Genomic DNA, 16,768 nt, shown 5'->3' on the forward strand with positions numbered 1-16,768 from the left:
TTCTTCTTCTTCTTTTCAGCCCCGGTGGTTTAATTGAACATAATTCCCCCTTTTTCCCACCCAGTTGATCGGTGTCTCTTTCATATATACAATCGGGCAACCAACCGAAAAAAAATCAACTGGTGTCTTCCATTTGGACTAGGTTAGAGCTGGATTATTTCCTACGCATTATTGAACAGTAATCGGACCTTGGCTTTCTTGGCTCTTTTTCTCGTCTTCTTTTCATTCCTGTATTAATTCTTGCCCTCCACCGCTCCGTCTATCCCACTTCAATGTGTTGACTTGACTTGGACCCTTATCCCTTGCCCCTACCCCTTACCCTCCTTACCCTTGACCCTTGACCCTGAGATGACCCTGTATCGCAATCCCTTAATTCTTTGACCCTATCGCAATCCTACTCCATCGAATTATCCACCTCCTTGGTCTGGGGAGCGGGTCAGGCATGATCCACCGACTTGCGTAATCCTCGACCGGCCCATCCGGTTGGAAGGGGTACGCATCATTACAGAACTGGTTATTATGAATGCGACGGTATACTCTGTGGTTGAGATGAGAATTGACTAGTCGGGACAAGAACCTTGGGAGATTAGAAGGGGCCTCGGTTTATTATTATTGACGCAATAGGATCTCTCAAGGTATAATAAATTATGGAGCATTAAGGAATGTGGGGTGACGTATGTCGACTTTATGAGTATAGCTGGCGGAGTATTCTTTAAGAGGACAGTATAGAGTATGTAGTCTTATGTAGTGTAGTACAAGGCCTGGTTGGTTCAATAAGATAGTATTGTCCTAAAAAAAGATGAAAGATCCAAGATAACTTAACGCAGAATAAAATCACTCTACAATGCCCGCCCCTTGCCCTTGTTGTCGCCAGAGGAAAGCAAGATGGGAAATTCCTGGTGGCCGGTCTGCTCGGCTTGGTTGCGGCTGTGTTCCTCGACCAGACTCAGCTGCAGCGCAAACTCGAGATCGTCCATCTCCTGTTGCCTGCTGCTTTCCGCATGCCCCCCATCGTTGCTGTCCTGGCTGACGGCAGCCTTGTAACCCTTGCCATACTTGATGGGGATCGACGGCGAGGGCTCGAAAGGAGGCAATTGCTCATCCAGCAGACTGAGGCGGATGGCTTCTGCCAGATCGTCGTCATCGTCCGGGTGATCGGCCGTCTCCTGATAGGGCGATGAGGAGGACGAGAATGCTTCCGGCGCAAACGGGCTATCATGCGGTCCAATTGTATCGCTTGGGGAGGTGCTGGCCACGGAGCAGTCCACGCTCTGTCCACGCTTCAGGACGTCGCTAGTGTACGTCTCTTCACTGAGTAATCGCGCGTACGCCAGGATCTGATCCTCAGTGGCGTCCGCTCCTAGCAAATCCACCCCGAAACGAGAGCTGAGATGGGCCTGTTCCTTTTCGTCGGCCACTCGTTGCCGCTCCATTTCGATCCGTTCATCTTCAATGAAGTCCTGTAGAGCACCGCGTCCCGTGTTGCTAAATCGTTGGCCTTCAGGGTCAGAGTTGCTCCCACGCTGTGAGTGGCGGAAACGACGCTTGCTCGACTTGTACTGATCGGCCGCCGAAGAGCTGTACGACCAGTAGCGCACATGTGTGCCAAGAGACACCATGCCGCGGAGCACGGTCGGGTCAGGGTCAAGACTAATCGCGCCTGCAGCATAGTAGTTGTTGCCTACGCCCTGAATGGAGGCTTCTGCTTGGACCAAGCGACGGCGAGCACGCGAGGAGAACCGGGAATTCATTGTCCGGATAGGTCTTGTGATGGAGGCAAGCGGATCCCAAGCTTGCACCAATCCATCGTTCCCCCCATGGACAAGACACAAAGACGACAGCGCGACGCAGGACACTTGAGGTGAGTCGGTTTGGATGACACGGAGTGGAGGGGCCGAGTTGATGACTTCTGAGTTCTGGGCCGAGGGGGCTCGCAAGTCCCACACAAACACCTGTCCAGTATCGGTGCCCGCGGCGAGGTACCGCGCGCGCTGCCCGGGGACGTCCGAACTGGACGATTGTTTCATGTGAGGCATTGGGGAGGACATGGCAGATGACGAGGTAGAACGCCCAGACATTGATAGAAGAGGATCCTCGTCGATCGTTAAGATGGAGTAGATGGACATATCAATAGCGGTAGTCGTGATGCGTACACCCTTTCGATCTCCAAAATGAAAATCAGTGATATACCATTCCGAATATGTGGTCAAGGAGGACAACTCGTCCAAGTGACTGGAATCTCTCGACGATGGGAGACTACTTGGTGCACCGACGGGGCCACCGAAGATGGAGTTCGATACGTTACTGGGCAATGCGTCCGGCGTAGACGAACGTGCCGAACCAACAGGCGACAACTTCCTGGCAAAGCGCCGAATGGAGGCCTTCTCATCTTCACCTGTGCCGCGAGTAATGACAGTGACCGATTCGCCAGATCCATTGCCGTCGTCACCGGCAAAATCAACCTGAAGATCTCTTCTCATGTTCCAACTCTCGCAGACCTTTCGGAAATGCTTGGGTTTGAACATGAGGTATTGTTCAATATCTTTGGTCTCTGCCGCAATTTGATCGACACTGAGCTTCATGGAATCTGACGACGACCTTGGGCTATAGCTGCCGTCCACAGGTTCAAGATTGAAAGGGTCGGGGCGTGGGATGCGCCTGCTGAGTTCAACAAGCTCCCAGCGAGCGGAACGTCCTGTCTTCCAAGCCATTTGATCCAGAATTTCTGCACTCAGGCCCGTTGGGAGGTTCCGGGGCTGCTGCGGCAGATCTGTCAGGTAGAAGACCTCGCCCAACGCGTTGAGAACAACCGCGAAGATACGACGACGTGCCTGTCGTGCGGTGGAGTAAGAGTCGTCCACTGCGATTCCAATGATAGGCACACCGGGACTCAAAACCCATCGCGCCGTGACCTGGCCACGCTCGTACCGTCTTTCATAGGCTGGATGTGGGCCAAGCGAGTAGGCGGAGAGCACGCCTGACGAGGAGCCAGCTAACATGGCGATCATGCCACCGGACATCTTCAAAATCTGAGGAGTCTTGGCGATCCAAACGGCGGTGGTCGAGTGGGTGATCATGTTCAAGGCCGGGATACCTAGTTCCGGCTGCGAAGAAGTGTCGGAGACACTCAGAAACCGACCTCGGTGTTCCGCTGACAAGATGAAGTAGCTTCGTCCTTGCGGACACCCTTCGCCGTAGATCATACCAAACGGCTGGCTGACGTCCATACAGTTGGGCTGGCCGACGATGTCTCCGGCCCCCAGACCGTACTCGGCATCACCAGGGAACAGGTCCGCGAAGTGACGGAACATCTGGTGATCAGACAACCCCCACGTACCGACCTTGACCGTTGACGGATCGCTGGCGGAAGCAATGCCCTGTTCGACAGCACCATGGATGAAGAGCGGCGCCTTCTTGGTGGCAAAGGACCCATGCAAGTGGCTCACGGGATAGAGAAGGTTCGAGGTGTAAGTAACAATAGCGCTGCCATTGCGCACATTGGCCGATCGAACCGTGCCATGCTTCTTCGTAGGTTGGAATTGGGTCGGTTTCCCGCGAGCCAGCGACCGTAGGAGACGGGTCCGCAGGATGTATTCGCTTCGCCAGGAGGCTAACGCAGTCAACCTTGCAAAGACACGCTTATCGGAAACGACGTCACCCGCTTCAATAGCTGCTGGCGCTTGGCTCCCATTCTCAACCGTATACGGACCCGGGAAATAGCGCGAGAACGCGCTTCTCCACGCATGAGGGGTTGTTACCAGATTGTGGAAGCGGCGACAAACGAGTGTGACAGACGAAAGCGATGCCGGAGGCAAGTGAGATAGGATATGCGTCAGAACCTCTGTAGAACAAACAAGTCAATACGAGGCGGGTCTTTTTTTTTCAGAAGTGATCACGGCACCACCAACCATTGGGGAAGGCCTCGAGCGTCAGTCGAGGCCTGCCTGACGAAGCAACCACTCTGAATCCCACCTCCCCGGGCTTCCGGGGCGAGCCCGTCCACGCATTCTCATACTGGCTGATCCGATCGACGGACGGTGACGATGCAGTCGACCGATCTGGACTCCCTCGACGGAGGAGACCCAGCCCGCCATTCACCACCACACCGGCTTCTCCGACACCATCTCCTGGCGGGAGAGAGCTGGATTCCAGACCGCCACTGCGTTGAAAGCCATTCTGGGAGGGTAGACGGGGTTCTGCAGGAGGCGAGCCAGGGTCAGGACGTTGAGTCACGGCGATGGGCTCTGATTGCATAAAAAGGCTTCGGTGGGAAACGGTGAAAGCGCAGACGACCGAACCAGACACAACACTGGATCAGCCGGGGGTAGTCGCAGGTGGACGGAGAGAGGGAAACGGCGCGGTCTCGATAGTCTTCTGAGTCTTGTCTGTTCTGCTGGCAGCGACGGAGAGAGAAAAGGAGGAGGAGGAGGGAATGAGGGGGGGGGGAAACGAGGGAAAAACGAATCGGCGGTCGCGATGGCGGCGCGTGTCTGACACGTGACGTGAGCGTGACTGTCACTCTGACAGCCAAAAACAAAAAAAAAAAGGAGAGATTCGGCAACGAAGAGCGAAGCAGACTGGGATTGTGGATGGGGAGAGGGCAGACTGCCGTGCGAAGCTACAGAGAGAGGCCTTGAAGAATAGCAGGGATTTGCACGGCTGTTTGTTGTGTGCAGCATCCCCGTAGGGTCGCTTCCAGGCAGCATCTCGACAACTACGGAGCACCATCAACCAGGCACTCTACAACGCTGTTGGAACATCAAAATGCCGGGGTCTAGTGAGTATTTGGCGTTTAGGAGCGGAGATGAAGTCTTTCTCGCCGGTTTACTGACGCTGTGCAGACGCAGAGACGATCCGGATCTTGGTCTCGACGGACAACCATGTTGGGTACAACGAGCGGGATCCGATCCGGGGGGACGACAGCTGGAAGACGTTCCACGAGGTGATGTGTCTCGCGAAGGAGCGGGACGTGGATATGGTCCTGCTCGCGGGCGATTTGTTCCACGAGAACAAGCCGTCGCGCAAGTCGATGTACCAGGTGATGCGGTCGCTGCGCATGAATTGCCTGGGGGACAAGCCCTGCGAGCTGGAGATGCTGAGTGACGCGAGCGAGAATTTCCAGGGGGCGTTCAATCACGTCAACTACGAGGATCTAGACATCAACGTGGGCATTCCAGTGTTTTCCATCCACGGGAACCATGATGACCCATCCGGCGAGGGCCACCTGGCGGCTCTAGACCTGCTGCAGGTTTCAGGCTTGCTCAACTACTATGGACGGACCCCGGAGTCGGACAATATCCAGATCAAGCCGGTGTTGTTGCAAAAGGGCCGCACAAAGCTTGCCCTGTATGGTATGAGCAACGTGCGCGATGAACGACTCTTCCGTACCTTCCGCGACGGCAAGGTCAAGTTCTTCCAGCCGTCGACTCAGAAGAGCGATTGGTTTAATCTGATTTGCGTCCACCAGAACCATCACGCCTACACGGAGACTGGCTACCTGCCCGAGAACTTTCTGCCAGAGTTCCTCGATCTGGTGATTTGGGGCCATGAACACGAGTGTCTTATCAACCCACGTCGCAACCCAGAGACTCATTTCCATGTCATGCAGCCCGGGTCCTCGGTGGCGACCTCTCTGGTCCCGGGAGAAGCAGTCGCGAAGCATGTGGCGATTCTCAGCATTACGGGCCGGGAGTTCAAGTGCGAGCCCATCCGGCTGCGAACCGTGCGGCCTTTCGTGATGCGTGAAATCGTCCTGTCGGAAGAAAAGGGTGCCCGGAAGCTTGCTCGGAAGGAAAACAACCGGACCGAGCTCACTCGCTTCCTGATGTCCATTGTGGAAGAGCTTATCGAAGAGGCCAAAGCAGAGTGGCTGGAAATTCAAGAAGGCGAGGAGAATGAGGAGGGAGAGGAGGGAGTACAGATCCCTCTGCCGCTCGTACGCTTGCGGGTTGAAACCTCGGCGCCTGACGGTGGGAGCTTCGATTGCGAGAACCCCCAACGATTCTCTAACCGCTTCGTTGGTAAGGTAGCCAACGTGAATGATGTAGTGCAGTTTTACCGCAAGAAAAAGAACGCCACGGCTGGCAAGAAGGACACGGCTCTGGAGGATGCTCCGATCTCGCATCTTACCACTCTCGACACCGTGAAAGTGGAACAGTTGGTTCGAGAATTCCTTGCTGCGCAGTCACTCAGTATCTTGCCCCAGAACTCTTTCGGAGACGCCGTCACCCAGTTTATTGACAAGGATGACAAGCATGCGATGGAGATGTTTGTGAACGAGTCGTTGGAGAACCAGATGAAGCATCTCATGGCTCTAGATCGAGGCTACGAGGATATGGACGACGAAGAGGCGGCGCAAAGTTCTCTTCAAGCGGCGATGGAGAAATACCGTACGCAGATGGAAGAGCTGTTCGCCAAGGGCACAAAACGGCCAAGCAGGGGCAAGAGACGGTTTAAACCCAAGCCTGACGGATGGGATACCGAATTCGATGGGGTGTGGGAAGACCAGCCTGGGGCACTCATTCACTCCGACAGCGAGGGCAATGATCCCAATGGAGAAGAAGATGCTGCCGAGGATGGTACGGAGCCCGCTAAAAGAACCAATACCTCCACTCGAGGACGTGGCCGTGGCCGTGGCCGTGGAGGCAGGGCTGCAGCGGCCGCTGCCACGACCCGCAAAACGACTGGCAAGACCACGAATACGAAAAAGGCGGCGGTTACAGCTAATACCGGGAGGGGCCGTCGCAAGAACGCCATCTCTTCAGATGAAGAAGACGAAAACGATGTCATCATGTTGGACACTGATGATGACGATATCGAGGAGCCGTCAGTCACGGCCCACCGTGTTGAAGACGACGACGACGACGATGATGATGATGATTCCCAGGCACTTTTCGTCAAGCAGCCGCGGTCTACTACTACTACTACTACTACTACTACTACTAAAACACGAAATGCAGTTCCTCCATCTACTACGACTCGCCGCACCGCCACACGCAAAGCTGTGTCTCCCGCCCCCTCATCCGCGACGCTGGGTGCCTCAGGAACGCGTCGAGCCCCCGCGCGCTCGACAGCAGGGGGAAGAAGCAAGCAGGCCACCCAGATGACGTTGAACTTCACCGGGTCTCAAGCGAGTCAACGCAGCACTGGTCGAGCGGGGCGGGCAACGAGACAGATGAGCGAGGATATTGACGATGACGACGATGCGTTTGAGCCCATGCCGAGTACACGGCGAAAGTAGATACTCTTCTTGCAATAGGACAAGAAGCTATTACCTACTCAGTTCTCCCATTCAAGAACCCGACCGGCAGATCGCAGCGGACCGAAGCCGACGGGAAGCATAACAGCAGGGATATCTGTTTCTATAGGTACCTACTAGCCTAGATTACCTGCAATACGTTGTACCGGACATATTAATGTATACTAGATCCCAAATACTCTGCATTTGTTTGCTAGGCTAATACCACGGGGTCCAGCCGCGGGGTTGATCTGCAGTACGGAGTAGTACGGAGTACTTGATCTATTGATATGGGAGGCATTAGTACTCCGTACTCCGTACCTTACTATGCATCCCACCCCTGTGCTGATTTCGCCCTGTCTAGATCGAAGCCATAAAGATTGGCATACTCCATACTCCATACTTGGTCTAACAAATAGACAGGCAACACGAGCCTTCCGCCCGTCCGGCGAAGGGTCCATTCTTCCAAGATGCAAGGGTGGACATTGACCTCATGATCTCTGATTCAGGCTGATCCAATCGGCTCTACGGAGTACTTGAAATTACAATAACCACCTACTTGTACTTAAGTACGAAGTACCTCTAGGTAAATACCTTACCAAGCAGTCTGATCTACGCTGATCGGGCCGATGCGGCTACTGGCGGTTGTAGCTAATAGCCAATCAGGGATGAGCTAATTAGCCGTGACCGGGAACAATTAAAATACAGGTAACAGACGGTGTATTTATATAACTTATATGTAATTTCAGTACTGTAATCAACCACCACACTCCATAGGTATCCGTAGTTATATATAGAGTACCTAGGTACCTACCTAGTAGTTAACTAGGTATAGTACAGCTAATGCATGAAATAATACCATCAGTCACCACAATTACTACATACTACAGATGAAACACTCCCAATATTCGGTACTCCATACTCCATACTCCAAGCATTATTCCGCTGTTCTACCGCTGACCTGCTCGCTGTTAATTCCGCGAGTGGCGTAGGCAAACCCCGCACCGACGCTGGAGCTTCTCCGACCTGTTTCCTTCCCCCCGCCCAGATTCCCTGCCTGCCCTTCTTCCCTTCCCTTATATAGCCTTCTTTCCCTCTGCTTTCCCTCCCTCTCTCTTCCTATACTCTCACTCTTTCATCCATCAGTCATCATGTCCGAGCTTTACGCTACCATCCAGACCCCCACCGTCAAGTACGAACAGCCGCTAGGCTTGTATGTCTCCCTCTTCCCTTGCTGCTTGAATGAATGGTCTGATTCTCACCACCCAGGTTCATCAACAATGAGTTCGTCAAGGGTTCCAGTGGCAAGACCTTCGAGACGATCAACCCCACCAACGAAAAGGTGATCACCTCGGTGTACGAGGCGAACGAGAAGGACGTGGACATTGCCGTGGAGGCCGCCCGCAAGGCATTCGAGGGCGAGTGGTCGCGAGTGACCCCGACGGAGCGTGGGCGGCTGCTGGTCAAGCTGGCCGACCTGTTCGAGCGTGACTATGAGACCCTGGTGGCGATTGAGGTGCTGGACAACGGCAAGCCTCTGATGCTGGCCAAGGGTGACGTCACCCACTCCATTGGCTGCCTGCGGTACTACGGCGGCTGGGCCGACAAGGTCCACGGCCAGACCATCGACACCAACGTCGACACCCTGACCTATACCCGCCATGAGCCCATCGGGGTGTGTGGCCAGATCATCCCCTGGAACTTCCCGCTGCAGATGTGGGCCTGGAAGATCGCCCCCGCCGTGGCGACGGGCAACACGGTCGTGCTCAAGACCGCCGAGCAGACCCCGCTGTCTGCCCTGTACGCCGCCAAGCTGATCGTCGAGGCTGGCTTCCCCCCGGGCGTGATCAACATCATCTCGGGCTTCGGTCGCGTCGCGGGCGCCGCCATCTCGAGCCACATGGACATCGACAAGGTCGCCTTCACCGGCTCGACCGCCGTCGGGCGCACCGTCATGCAGGCGGCGGCCAAGAGCAACCTCAAGAAAGTGACGCTGGAGCTGGGCGGCAAGTCGCCCAACATTGTCTTTGACGACGCCGACATCGACAACGCCATCTCGTGGGCCAACTTTGGCATCTTCTACAACCACGGCCAGTGCTGCTGCGCCGGCTCGCGCATCCTGGTCCAGGAGGGCATCTACGACAAGTTCGTCGCCCGCATGAAGGAGCGTGCCGGCCAGAACAAGGTCGGCGACCCCTTCCACGACGAGACCTTCCAGGGCCCCCAGGTCTCGCAGCTGCAGTTCGACCGCATCATGGGCTACATCGAGGAGGGCAAGGCCGAGGGCGCCACCGTCGCCATCGGCGGCGACCGTCACGGCTCCGAGGGCTTCTTCATCCAGCCCACCGTCTTCACCGACGTCACCCAGGACATGAAGATCGCCCAGGAGGAGATCTTCGGCCCCGTCGTCACCATCCAGAAGTTCAAGGACGAGGCCGAGGCCATCCGCATCGGCAACGGCACCAGCTACGGTCTCGCCGCCGGCATCCACACCAAGAGCATCAACACCGCCATTCGCGTTTCCAACGCTCTGCGGGCTGGGTGAGTTCCCTTCTTCCTACCTATCTATTCCTTCCTTCCTGACGATCGTAATACTAACCAACTTAGTACCGTCTGGGTCAACAACTACAACATGCTCTCCTACCAGGTACCGTTCGGTGGCTTCAAGGAGTCCGGTATTGGTCGCGAGCTCGGCTCATACGCTCTCGAAAACTACACGCAGATCAAGGCGGTGCACATCCGCACTGCGGACGCCCTGTTTGGCTAAAAGCGGAGATGTTTTATGACTATGACAATTATGAGTTGATATGTATCTACTGACATGTATCTTATTGACAAATCAAAGAAAATATGAATAAAAACCGGTAGACTGGTAGACTGGTAGACTGGTAGACTGGTAGACTGGTAGACTGGTAGACTGGTAGACTGGTAGACTCGGGATATTACTGCCCGAACCCATGCCTGAACTCGGGCGAGATAAGCCGAGCGGCGGGAATACACCGAACTCTAGAGAAGCGGACAAATGGAGTAGTCGTATTGAAACGATTGTAAAGAACAGAAATAGAAGTCTCTAATTTTCAATATCGCGTACCTGCTGAGAACCTTGAAACCACTGTTGAAATTTGACCAAAGCCCGGTATCGATGCGAGAGGCCGTTCTACCGTCCGACATCCGTATATCCGTCAGCCAAATGATATGGAAGTATGGATGCAGTTTGGAGTAGTGGTCAATCACCTTTTTGTTCATTTCCATTTCCGCCAGTGTTTCCCCCTGGTATTCAAAAATCGGTTCCCACCCTGGTACTCAGTATTCTACTCCGTACTTCTAGCCAGCCGGGTTCAATGGACATACCGAATCGTGGCGGACCACGCGGGGGAACAATACGGCCCTACCGATTAGTTATACTTATCAGTCCCCTCGTATTTGATAACTTATAAGAACATAGGATACCTCCAATCGGCCCTGGAAAAGGACAGGCTCGCATCCTCTGCCCTCGGAAAAGGCAAACGTGCAGACTGCCGTGGCGGATTTATCGTCGAACCCGGCGAGGAGGGTATTCAAGCCTTGATTGCCGAGTGTTTCGAGGAATGGTTTTCTACTCCATTACTATCAGTATAGTGCATAGTGGACGGAGTATACCAAGGTACTAGTTGGGTATAAACCCTACATGTACGGCCCTGGAAGTCCGTTCAAGGCGTTCATTTCCAGCGAGGAATCTTCGATGAGAACAGGTCCGTTTACCTGATCGTTAGAAAAATAGATCATACATAGATAGATAGATAGATGGTAAGTTACTATGTCTGCCGCCCGACGGGCTTTGTCGAGAGCGATTTCCTCGCTCGGGCCTTGGATCTCGGGGATGTCGAGGGCGCGTGTCTCGAGGGCGATGGCCCCGGCGAGGATGGCGCGCACTTCGGCGATCTTGTTGGCGTTGCCTGTCACGAAGAGGAGAGCCATTTCGATGAGAGAAGAGTTTGGAGGGGGAGTTTGAAGTGGTGGATAAGCGGATCTCCGGATTATTTGATTAGCTCTAGTCTTATCTCCTGATATACTATGAGTAGGTAGTTGATTAGAATAGGTACAGCGTCATGATGTATTGAGTGGATGGATGTGCATCATTCATTTATTACATTGATTAAACATTAGGCTATCTCCAGATCTCTGACACTCGTTAGTACATGGGCAACTTGGCGTCGTGGGCGGTTCGGGCAATGACGTCCGCGTACTGCCAGCGAGGCGGCTTGATGATGCTCGACTCCGTGCCCGGGACAGGGCGCTCCGGCAGGCCGCCGGCCACGCCGGAAGAAAACTTGAGGTTCAGCGCCTCGCCGACCTCGTCGCACGCCCGCAGCAGGCGGTCCAGGTCGTCCTTGTTGTGTGCGGCCGAGATGCAGAGCCGCGCGCGCGACAGCTCCAGCGGCGTTGCCGGGTAGGTCACGACCACGACGGAGATCTTGCGGCGCAGCATCTCGTGCGAAAAGGCCGGCATCTTGGCCGGGTTGTACAGCATGAGCGGGATGATGGGCGAGTCGTCGTGTCCGTACACGATGAACCCGAGCCGTTTCAGCCCGAGACGGAGGTACCGCGAGTTGAACGCCAGTCGCTGCAGCCGTTCCTGGCCCTCGCCGGGGTGCAGCGGGTCCTCGTCCGCGATCAGGCGCAGCGAGCTGAGGATCTGCGCCAGTACGGGCGGGGAGGGCGCCTCTGCCAGGCTCTGGCCCGAGTTTGTGCAGCGCAGTTTGTTGATGATCTCCTTGCTGGCTGCGACGTACCCGCCGTTGGCCCCAAACGACTTGGTGAAGGTACCCATCAGGATGTCCACCTCGGCCGGGTCGACCTTGAAGAAATCACACACCCCACGACCGCGCGGACCGACCGCGCCGATCGAGTGCGCCTCGTCAACGTACAGATAGAACTTGTAGCGCTTCTTCAACTCCAGGATCCGGGGCAGGTTGACCATCGTCCCTTCCATCGAGTACAGACCCTCCACGGTCACCAGGATTTTCTTCCACGGCCGATGGGTGCGGGGCTGTCCCTGCGAGATGGCTTCGCGAAGCCGGTTTTCCAGGTCGGTCATGTTGTTGTGTGCAAAGGCTTGGATGCTCGCGCCGGAAAGGCGGGCTCCGAACCGAATAGAGGCATGGTTGAACTCATCCGAGAGGATCAAGCAGCCCTTCTCGACTATGGCAGGGAACATGCTGGCGTTGGTGACAAACCCCATCGAGAAGATAATGGCGTCTTCCTTGCCGACAAAGCGCGCAACCTGCTTTTCAACCTCGACGTGCAGCTGTGCGGTCGCCGCCTCGCCGCAGGGCCCCCCCACGGTGATGCCTGTCTGCCGAATCCACTCCTCCGAGCTGTCTGAACATGGCCCCTCCGATTGAGCAAACCCCAGGTAGTTGTACGAGCTCAGATTCAACGTGTCCGTCGTGGTGCCCGTAAGCTGGAAGTGCAGGTTGTCCCTGGTGCTCCGGTCGAGCAGCGTCACCGTCCGCCCGGGCACGCCCGTAATGGGCCGGTCGAAACAGTCATTGATCCGCAGCTTCAGACGACGCGTGTAGAAGCTGTCAAAGTCGCTGTAGATGGGAGCGTACCCGTCATGGTGTCGTAGGTGGCGGTTCGAGTGGGCGGTAAACCACCGGGCGCAAAAGTCGCGAAAGTGCCCCAGGCCGATCAGGATCAGAAAGCTGATGTACGTCGTCAGGAGGAAGAAGTACGGCGGTTCGTCGATGATCGGGTCTGGGATGCCGCCGCCAGGGTGCTGGCTCACGTAGAGATGCGACGGGTGGTTGAGCGGTCCGAACTCTGCGTCGCGTTTCGCCTTCAGACGAGCCTCATCCTGTCCCATACAACACCTTGTCAGCAATGCTCTGGCTCCTTCAGTCGTTCCCACTCACCAGTCTGGATACCGTGTCGCCGACACTCACAGCAGACAGGGCAGCGTGCGCAGTCAGACGTGGCTCACCCACCGACCCCTCCAAGGAGATCGTCGGGGCGCTGTCTGTGGCGGGCTTCAACGCCTGCTCTTTCTTGTTCTTGCGATTCCAAGGAGCCATGGCAGCTCTCTCTCTCTCTCTCTCTCTCCCTCTCTCCTTTTCGTCAGCTTACTCCGTGAAGTGAAGTGTGACTCGGATCGGTCGGAAGGATTCGGTGCCTCAGGCCTCAATCACGTGAATGTAACGTGATGATGTCACATGGTGGCCCCTTCCAAGTTAGGCAGCAGCGATATCATTCAACGTTTACTGTTACAGCTCCCTGCCATACAGAATCAATCGCCCATCGTTCCATCTGCCTATGAGGCCATGATGAGAAGCTTGTTTCATACTGACATGATGCATTCAGTGGCGAGCTACTAATCTGCGTGTAGATCTAGGTACTATCCCTCAGACAAAACAGTCAGTTTTTGGCCCCCACGGACACAGTCTCGCTAGCAGACATCTCCACATCATCGCTTTCTTCGCGTTCCTGGATGGAAGAGTCATCAGTCATATACTTATCATCGTTGAGGCTCTTGAAGCGGAACCAGAACACGACGGTCTGTACGGCCAGGGCGATTGCCGGGCCCGCCCAGATCCAGATCAGGTACGGGTCCTCGGTGACAGGGACGAGGACTTCGCCCAACGCGCTGGCCAGGGCGGTGTTGAAAAGGAAGAGAGCCATGACGAGACCTCTCATGCTTTTGGGAGCGCGGGAATAAGCCAGCTCGTATGCGGTGACGTTGGCGAAGCACTCAGACCAGGCACCCAGAACGTACATGGGGACCTGCCACCAGATACTGATGGGACTGACGCCGACGGTGCAGGTGGAGGCGTAGTATCCGCACGGCGAACTTTTGTACACCAGGTACTGCACGACTGCACCACACACACCGGAAATTGCGGCGAGAACGAAGCCGAAGGTGATGCGGGTAATGCGGCCGGGCATCATGTTGTGGCGGTTCAAGAAGGGGTAGATGACGTGGCTCAGGATGGGGATGGCAATGATGATGGCTAACGCATTCAAGTTGCTGAGCAGGTCATTTGGAGCGCCGTTGGTCGTCATCGAGGCACCCTGGTTACTCGCGACGGACCCAATGCCACCGTCGTTCACCGACCAGATGGGGAAGTAACAGAAAATCTCGGTGGCGACTGCGTGATAGGTGTCAATAAGAGTTTGAATATCGAAAAAAAAAAAGTTACAGCAGTGTCTTACCCAAGGTTCGGCGTACATCATCTACCAACTGATCAGACCAGTCAACCGTCACTCCCCTCCTAGCAAGTACACTTGGCTTGGCCGCATCCCAGAAATCCTTGCGCCAAATCTGGAATTTGCTTTCCCGAAGGGCCCGACCGATGATATTCAACGCTTTCCCCAGCTCAGAGCTGCCACTAGGGGGAGACCTCTTTGTTTTTTTATATATGAGAGCAAGCACGATGGGGAGGATGAAATAGATGCATCCGGCAAGCAGATATGCACACCAATACCCGACATATTTCTCGGCAATGGTCGTGACAAGCATATAAAAGGCTCCGATGTTGATGAAGCCATAGAAGAGCAGCATGGTCCTGGTGATGGTGCGCTCTGGGTCGACGATAACCTTTTCACCCGATTTCAGAGTCTTCGTGTACGGCTTCTGGCTGGGGAGCTGCTCGAGAATGACCGGTGCCACGTTCGGCTTGAACACGCCGGCTCCAAAAGCCAGAAGCAGCAAGCCGATGAGAAACGGTGGAAAGGAGTTGGACTTTCCTTTTTCCAATACTGAGGGAATCGCTCCGATGATCTGGATGATATGAGCGACACCACAGATGAGCACCCCGATGATGATCGCCATGTATTTTCCGATGTGGACGTCGGCCCACCAGCCTCCGAAGATGGGGACGAGGTAGGCCAGGAACGTGAAGAGCAGCACCAGAGCGTCGCTCGCTTGGAGGCCCATGCCCAGCGCACCGGCAGTCTCTTGGGTCCCTCGCGGGGGGGCGCCCGTTCCGCTGCCGCCGGCAGGCAGGGGAAATTCGATGAAGTTGGAATAGACCGTGGATGCACCATAGTACGAGGCCCGTTCCGCCAGTTCGACCAAACACAGAGCGAAAATAATCATGGGCGGATTTGCTGCGATCTTGCGGAGCGTCTGGCTTTCCTCCTCCGTGGGCACCGGGTATTTTTCGTCCTCGACGACTCCCAATACGGAACCGACTACATAGCCATGTTTCTCATCATCCACGGGCTGTGGCACTACTTCCACCGAGACCTTCTCAGGGGCGCTGGTTGCTACTCGATATTTTCCTTTCGTATCAGTCAAGTTGGTCCACCGCCGACACGCGTCGTGGGGGAGTGGGGAGGGATATCAAACATACACATTCTGTGTGATACTGGGTACAGTCAAGGCTCTCCCTTGTTCTTTTTTTCTTTGTGCTGAAAGGAACAGACAGAAGGGGGGAACAGCTAGTGACACAGGCATTCCCACCTTATATACATCTTCCCAAGCGGGATCCACGAGGGACAGACGTATGCTCTGATGGAAATGGAATCTCGAATCATGATAGGGACCATGTGATAGTATTGTTGAACGCCATATTGCGTGCATGCGATAAGATATTGGGCCATATCTAACGACAGAATCAAGAAGACCAATGACAGCTAGCAGGGAGAGGGGAGAGGGAGGGGGGAAGAGGGGGACACGGCATTCACTATCCAACATTGTTCCACTTTTTGTGGACAGCACGGCAGTCTCCGCGATCCACCATAGTGCAGAATTATTATGCCATCGCAGAAACATCACAGGCAATTAAGAGTCCACAACAACCCCTGCTGTGGTCTCAGAAGCCACCTTCCATCTGGAGTATAAGAAGTAGCGACAGTTGACCCTTTTTTTTTTTCGCTTTCTTGTACCGCAAACATCACGTTTTGTCTTTAGCCGATCGAGGTCCGAATCATGATAAGGGCATGGATGTCGATCAGTCTTATCATCAAAAAGTACATATCGGATTGAAATGTAACCCCGGTTTCCCAATTGCCGAGTGTTTCGCTGGGAAGGCATCTTACCTCACAGAGTTTCGTCAAGGAGGATTAGTCTGGCAACAGATGTAGCCCGTCGACATGTTCAATGCACCTATGTTCAAATCTCTGCCATTAAGAAGAGAGAAGAAGGGGCTGTCGGTGTAAGGAAAAGGGTACCATTGAAAGTAAAAGCAGCATCAGAAAGTTTCCCTCTCGAGATACTCCCAACATCTTGCGCGGACGCCTATCGCTCCGCCAAGGAGTTGCAAATACTACATACCACCCCCTTCGTTGATAGACCAGGGCTTGGCGGACCAGTGCCCGTATCTCTTCATGATGAGGGAGTCTTTCTTGGCCAGTCTGGCGCGTCTGCCAAGCATATACCGATATGAGTATAGCGAGCGAGTCGAAGAGGCCACTCGGGTCCATTGCTTGACAGCAGGAATTCCCTACTCATGATACAGTTAGATGGGGATAAACTAGTACTTTAGAAGCTGGGAAGAATGGTCTGCAGGAACCGTCCGACTGAGAAGTATCCATCTATCTGTGCAAGAC

At 54.8% G+C, this 16,768-nt stretch overlaps 6 protein-coding genes across 6 annotated transcripts; 2 read left to right on the forward strand and 4 right to left on the reverse strand.

Annotated features, from left to right (window-relative positions):
• Positions 1-839: 839 nt before the first annotated feature.
• On the reverse strand, positions 840-4,254 carry ASPZODRAFT_70310 (hypothetical protein; the record flags this gene model as incomplete). The annotated part of the gene is made up of 2 exons (XM_022729658.1): positions 840-3,841; positions 3,909-4,254. 2 exons carry the CDS (start codon positions 4,252-4,254, stop codon positions 840-842), a joined length of 3,348 nt encoding a protein of 1,115 aa, XP_022579574.1.
• A 510-nt stretch (positions 4,255-4,764) lies between these two features.
• On the forward strand, positions 4,765-7,240 carry ASPZODRAFT_17977 (hypothetical protein; the record flags this gene model as incomplete). Its single annotated transcript, XM_022727126.1, has 2 exons — positions 4,765-4,777; positions 4,842-7,240. The coding sequence occupies 2 exons, from the start codon at positions 4,765-4,767 to the stop codon at positions 7,238-7,240; spliced, it is 2,412 nt and encodes an 803-aa protein (XP_022579575.1).
• Positions 7,241-8,388: 1,148 nt separating this feature from the next.
• ASPZODRAFT_2110930 (hypothetical protein) lies at positions 8,389-10,218 on the forward strand (the record flags this gene model as incomplete). Its single annotated transcript, XM_022727732.1, has 3 exons — positions 8,389-8,450; positions 8,507-9,778; positions 9,845-10,218. The coding sequence occupies 3 exons, from the start codon at positions 8,389-8,391 to the stop codon at positions 10,002-10,004; spliced, it is 1,494 nt and encodes a 497-aa protein (XP_022579576.1). The 3' UTR covers positions 10,005-10,218.
• Positions 10,219-10,307: 89 nt separating this feature from the next.
• ASPZODRAFT_70366 (hypothetical protein) lies at positions 10,308-11,194 on the reverse strand (the record flags this gene model as incomplete). Its single annotated transcript, XM_022729665.1, has 6 exons — positions 10,308-10,394; positions 10,472-10,533; positions 10,589-10,625; positions 10,688-10,832; positions 10,905-10,978; positions 11,033-11,194. The coding sequence occupies 6 exons, from the start codon at positions 11,192-11,194 to the stop codon at positions 10,308-10,310; spliced, it is 567 nt and encodes a 188-aa protein (XP_022579577.1).
• A 173-nt stretch (positions 11,195-11,367) lies between these two features.
• Positions 11,368-13,329, reverse strand: ASPZODRAFT_134496 (hypothetical protein). The gene is made up of 2 exons (XM_022723546.1): positions 13,135-13,329; positions 11,368-13,076 (listed from the first exon to the last, which is right to left on the reverse strand). Exons 1-2 carry the CDS (start codon positions 13,291-13,293, stop codon positions 11,409-11,411), a joined length of 1,827 nt encoding a protein of 608 aa, XP_022579578.1. The 5' UTR covers positions 13,294-13,329; the 3' UTR covers positions 11,368-11,408.
• Positions 13,330-13,452: 123 nt separating this feature from the next.
• ASPZODRAFT_674018 (hypothetical protein) lies at positions 13,453-15,959 on the reverse strand. The gene is made up of 3 exons (XM_022729458.1): positions 15,571-15,959; positions 14,429-15,484; positions 13,453-14,364 (listed from the first exon to the last, which is right to left on the reverse strand). The coding sequence occupies exons 1-3, from the start codon at positions 15,572-15,574 to the stop codon at positions 13,634-13,636; spliced, it is 1,791 nt and encodes a 596-aa protein (XP_022579579.1). The 5' UTR covers positions 15,575-15,959; the 3' UTR covers positions 13,453-13,633.
• Positions 15,960-16,768: the final 809 nt, after the last annotated feature.

This window comes from Penicilliopsis zonata (assembly GCF_001890105.1).
Source record: "Penicilliopsis zonata CBS 506.65 unplaced genomic scaffold ASPZOscaffold_12, whole genome shotgun sequence".
NCBI lineage: Eukaryota > Fungi > Ascomycota > Eurotiomycetes > Eurotiales > Aspergillaceae > Penicilliopsis > Penicilliopsis zonata.

Bases quoted from the DNA above. Each gene is read 5' to 3' on its own strand.
- ASPZODRAFT_134496 (XM_022723546.1), bottom strand. From the start codon at position 13,293: ATGGCTCCTTGGAATCGCAAGAACAAGAAAGAGCAGGCGTTGAAGCCC. The intron at 13,077-13,134 runs GTGAGTGGGAAC...TGTATGGGACAG, and splicing joins GCGACACGGTATCCAGACTG to GATGAGGCTCGTCTGAAGGC.
- ASPZODRAFT_674018 (XM_022729458.1), bottom strand. The intron at 14,365-14,428 runs GTAAGACACTGC...CCTATCACGCAG, and splicing joins TGATGTACGCCGAACCTTGG to TCGCCACCGAGATTTTCTGT.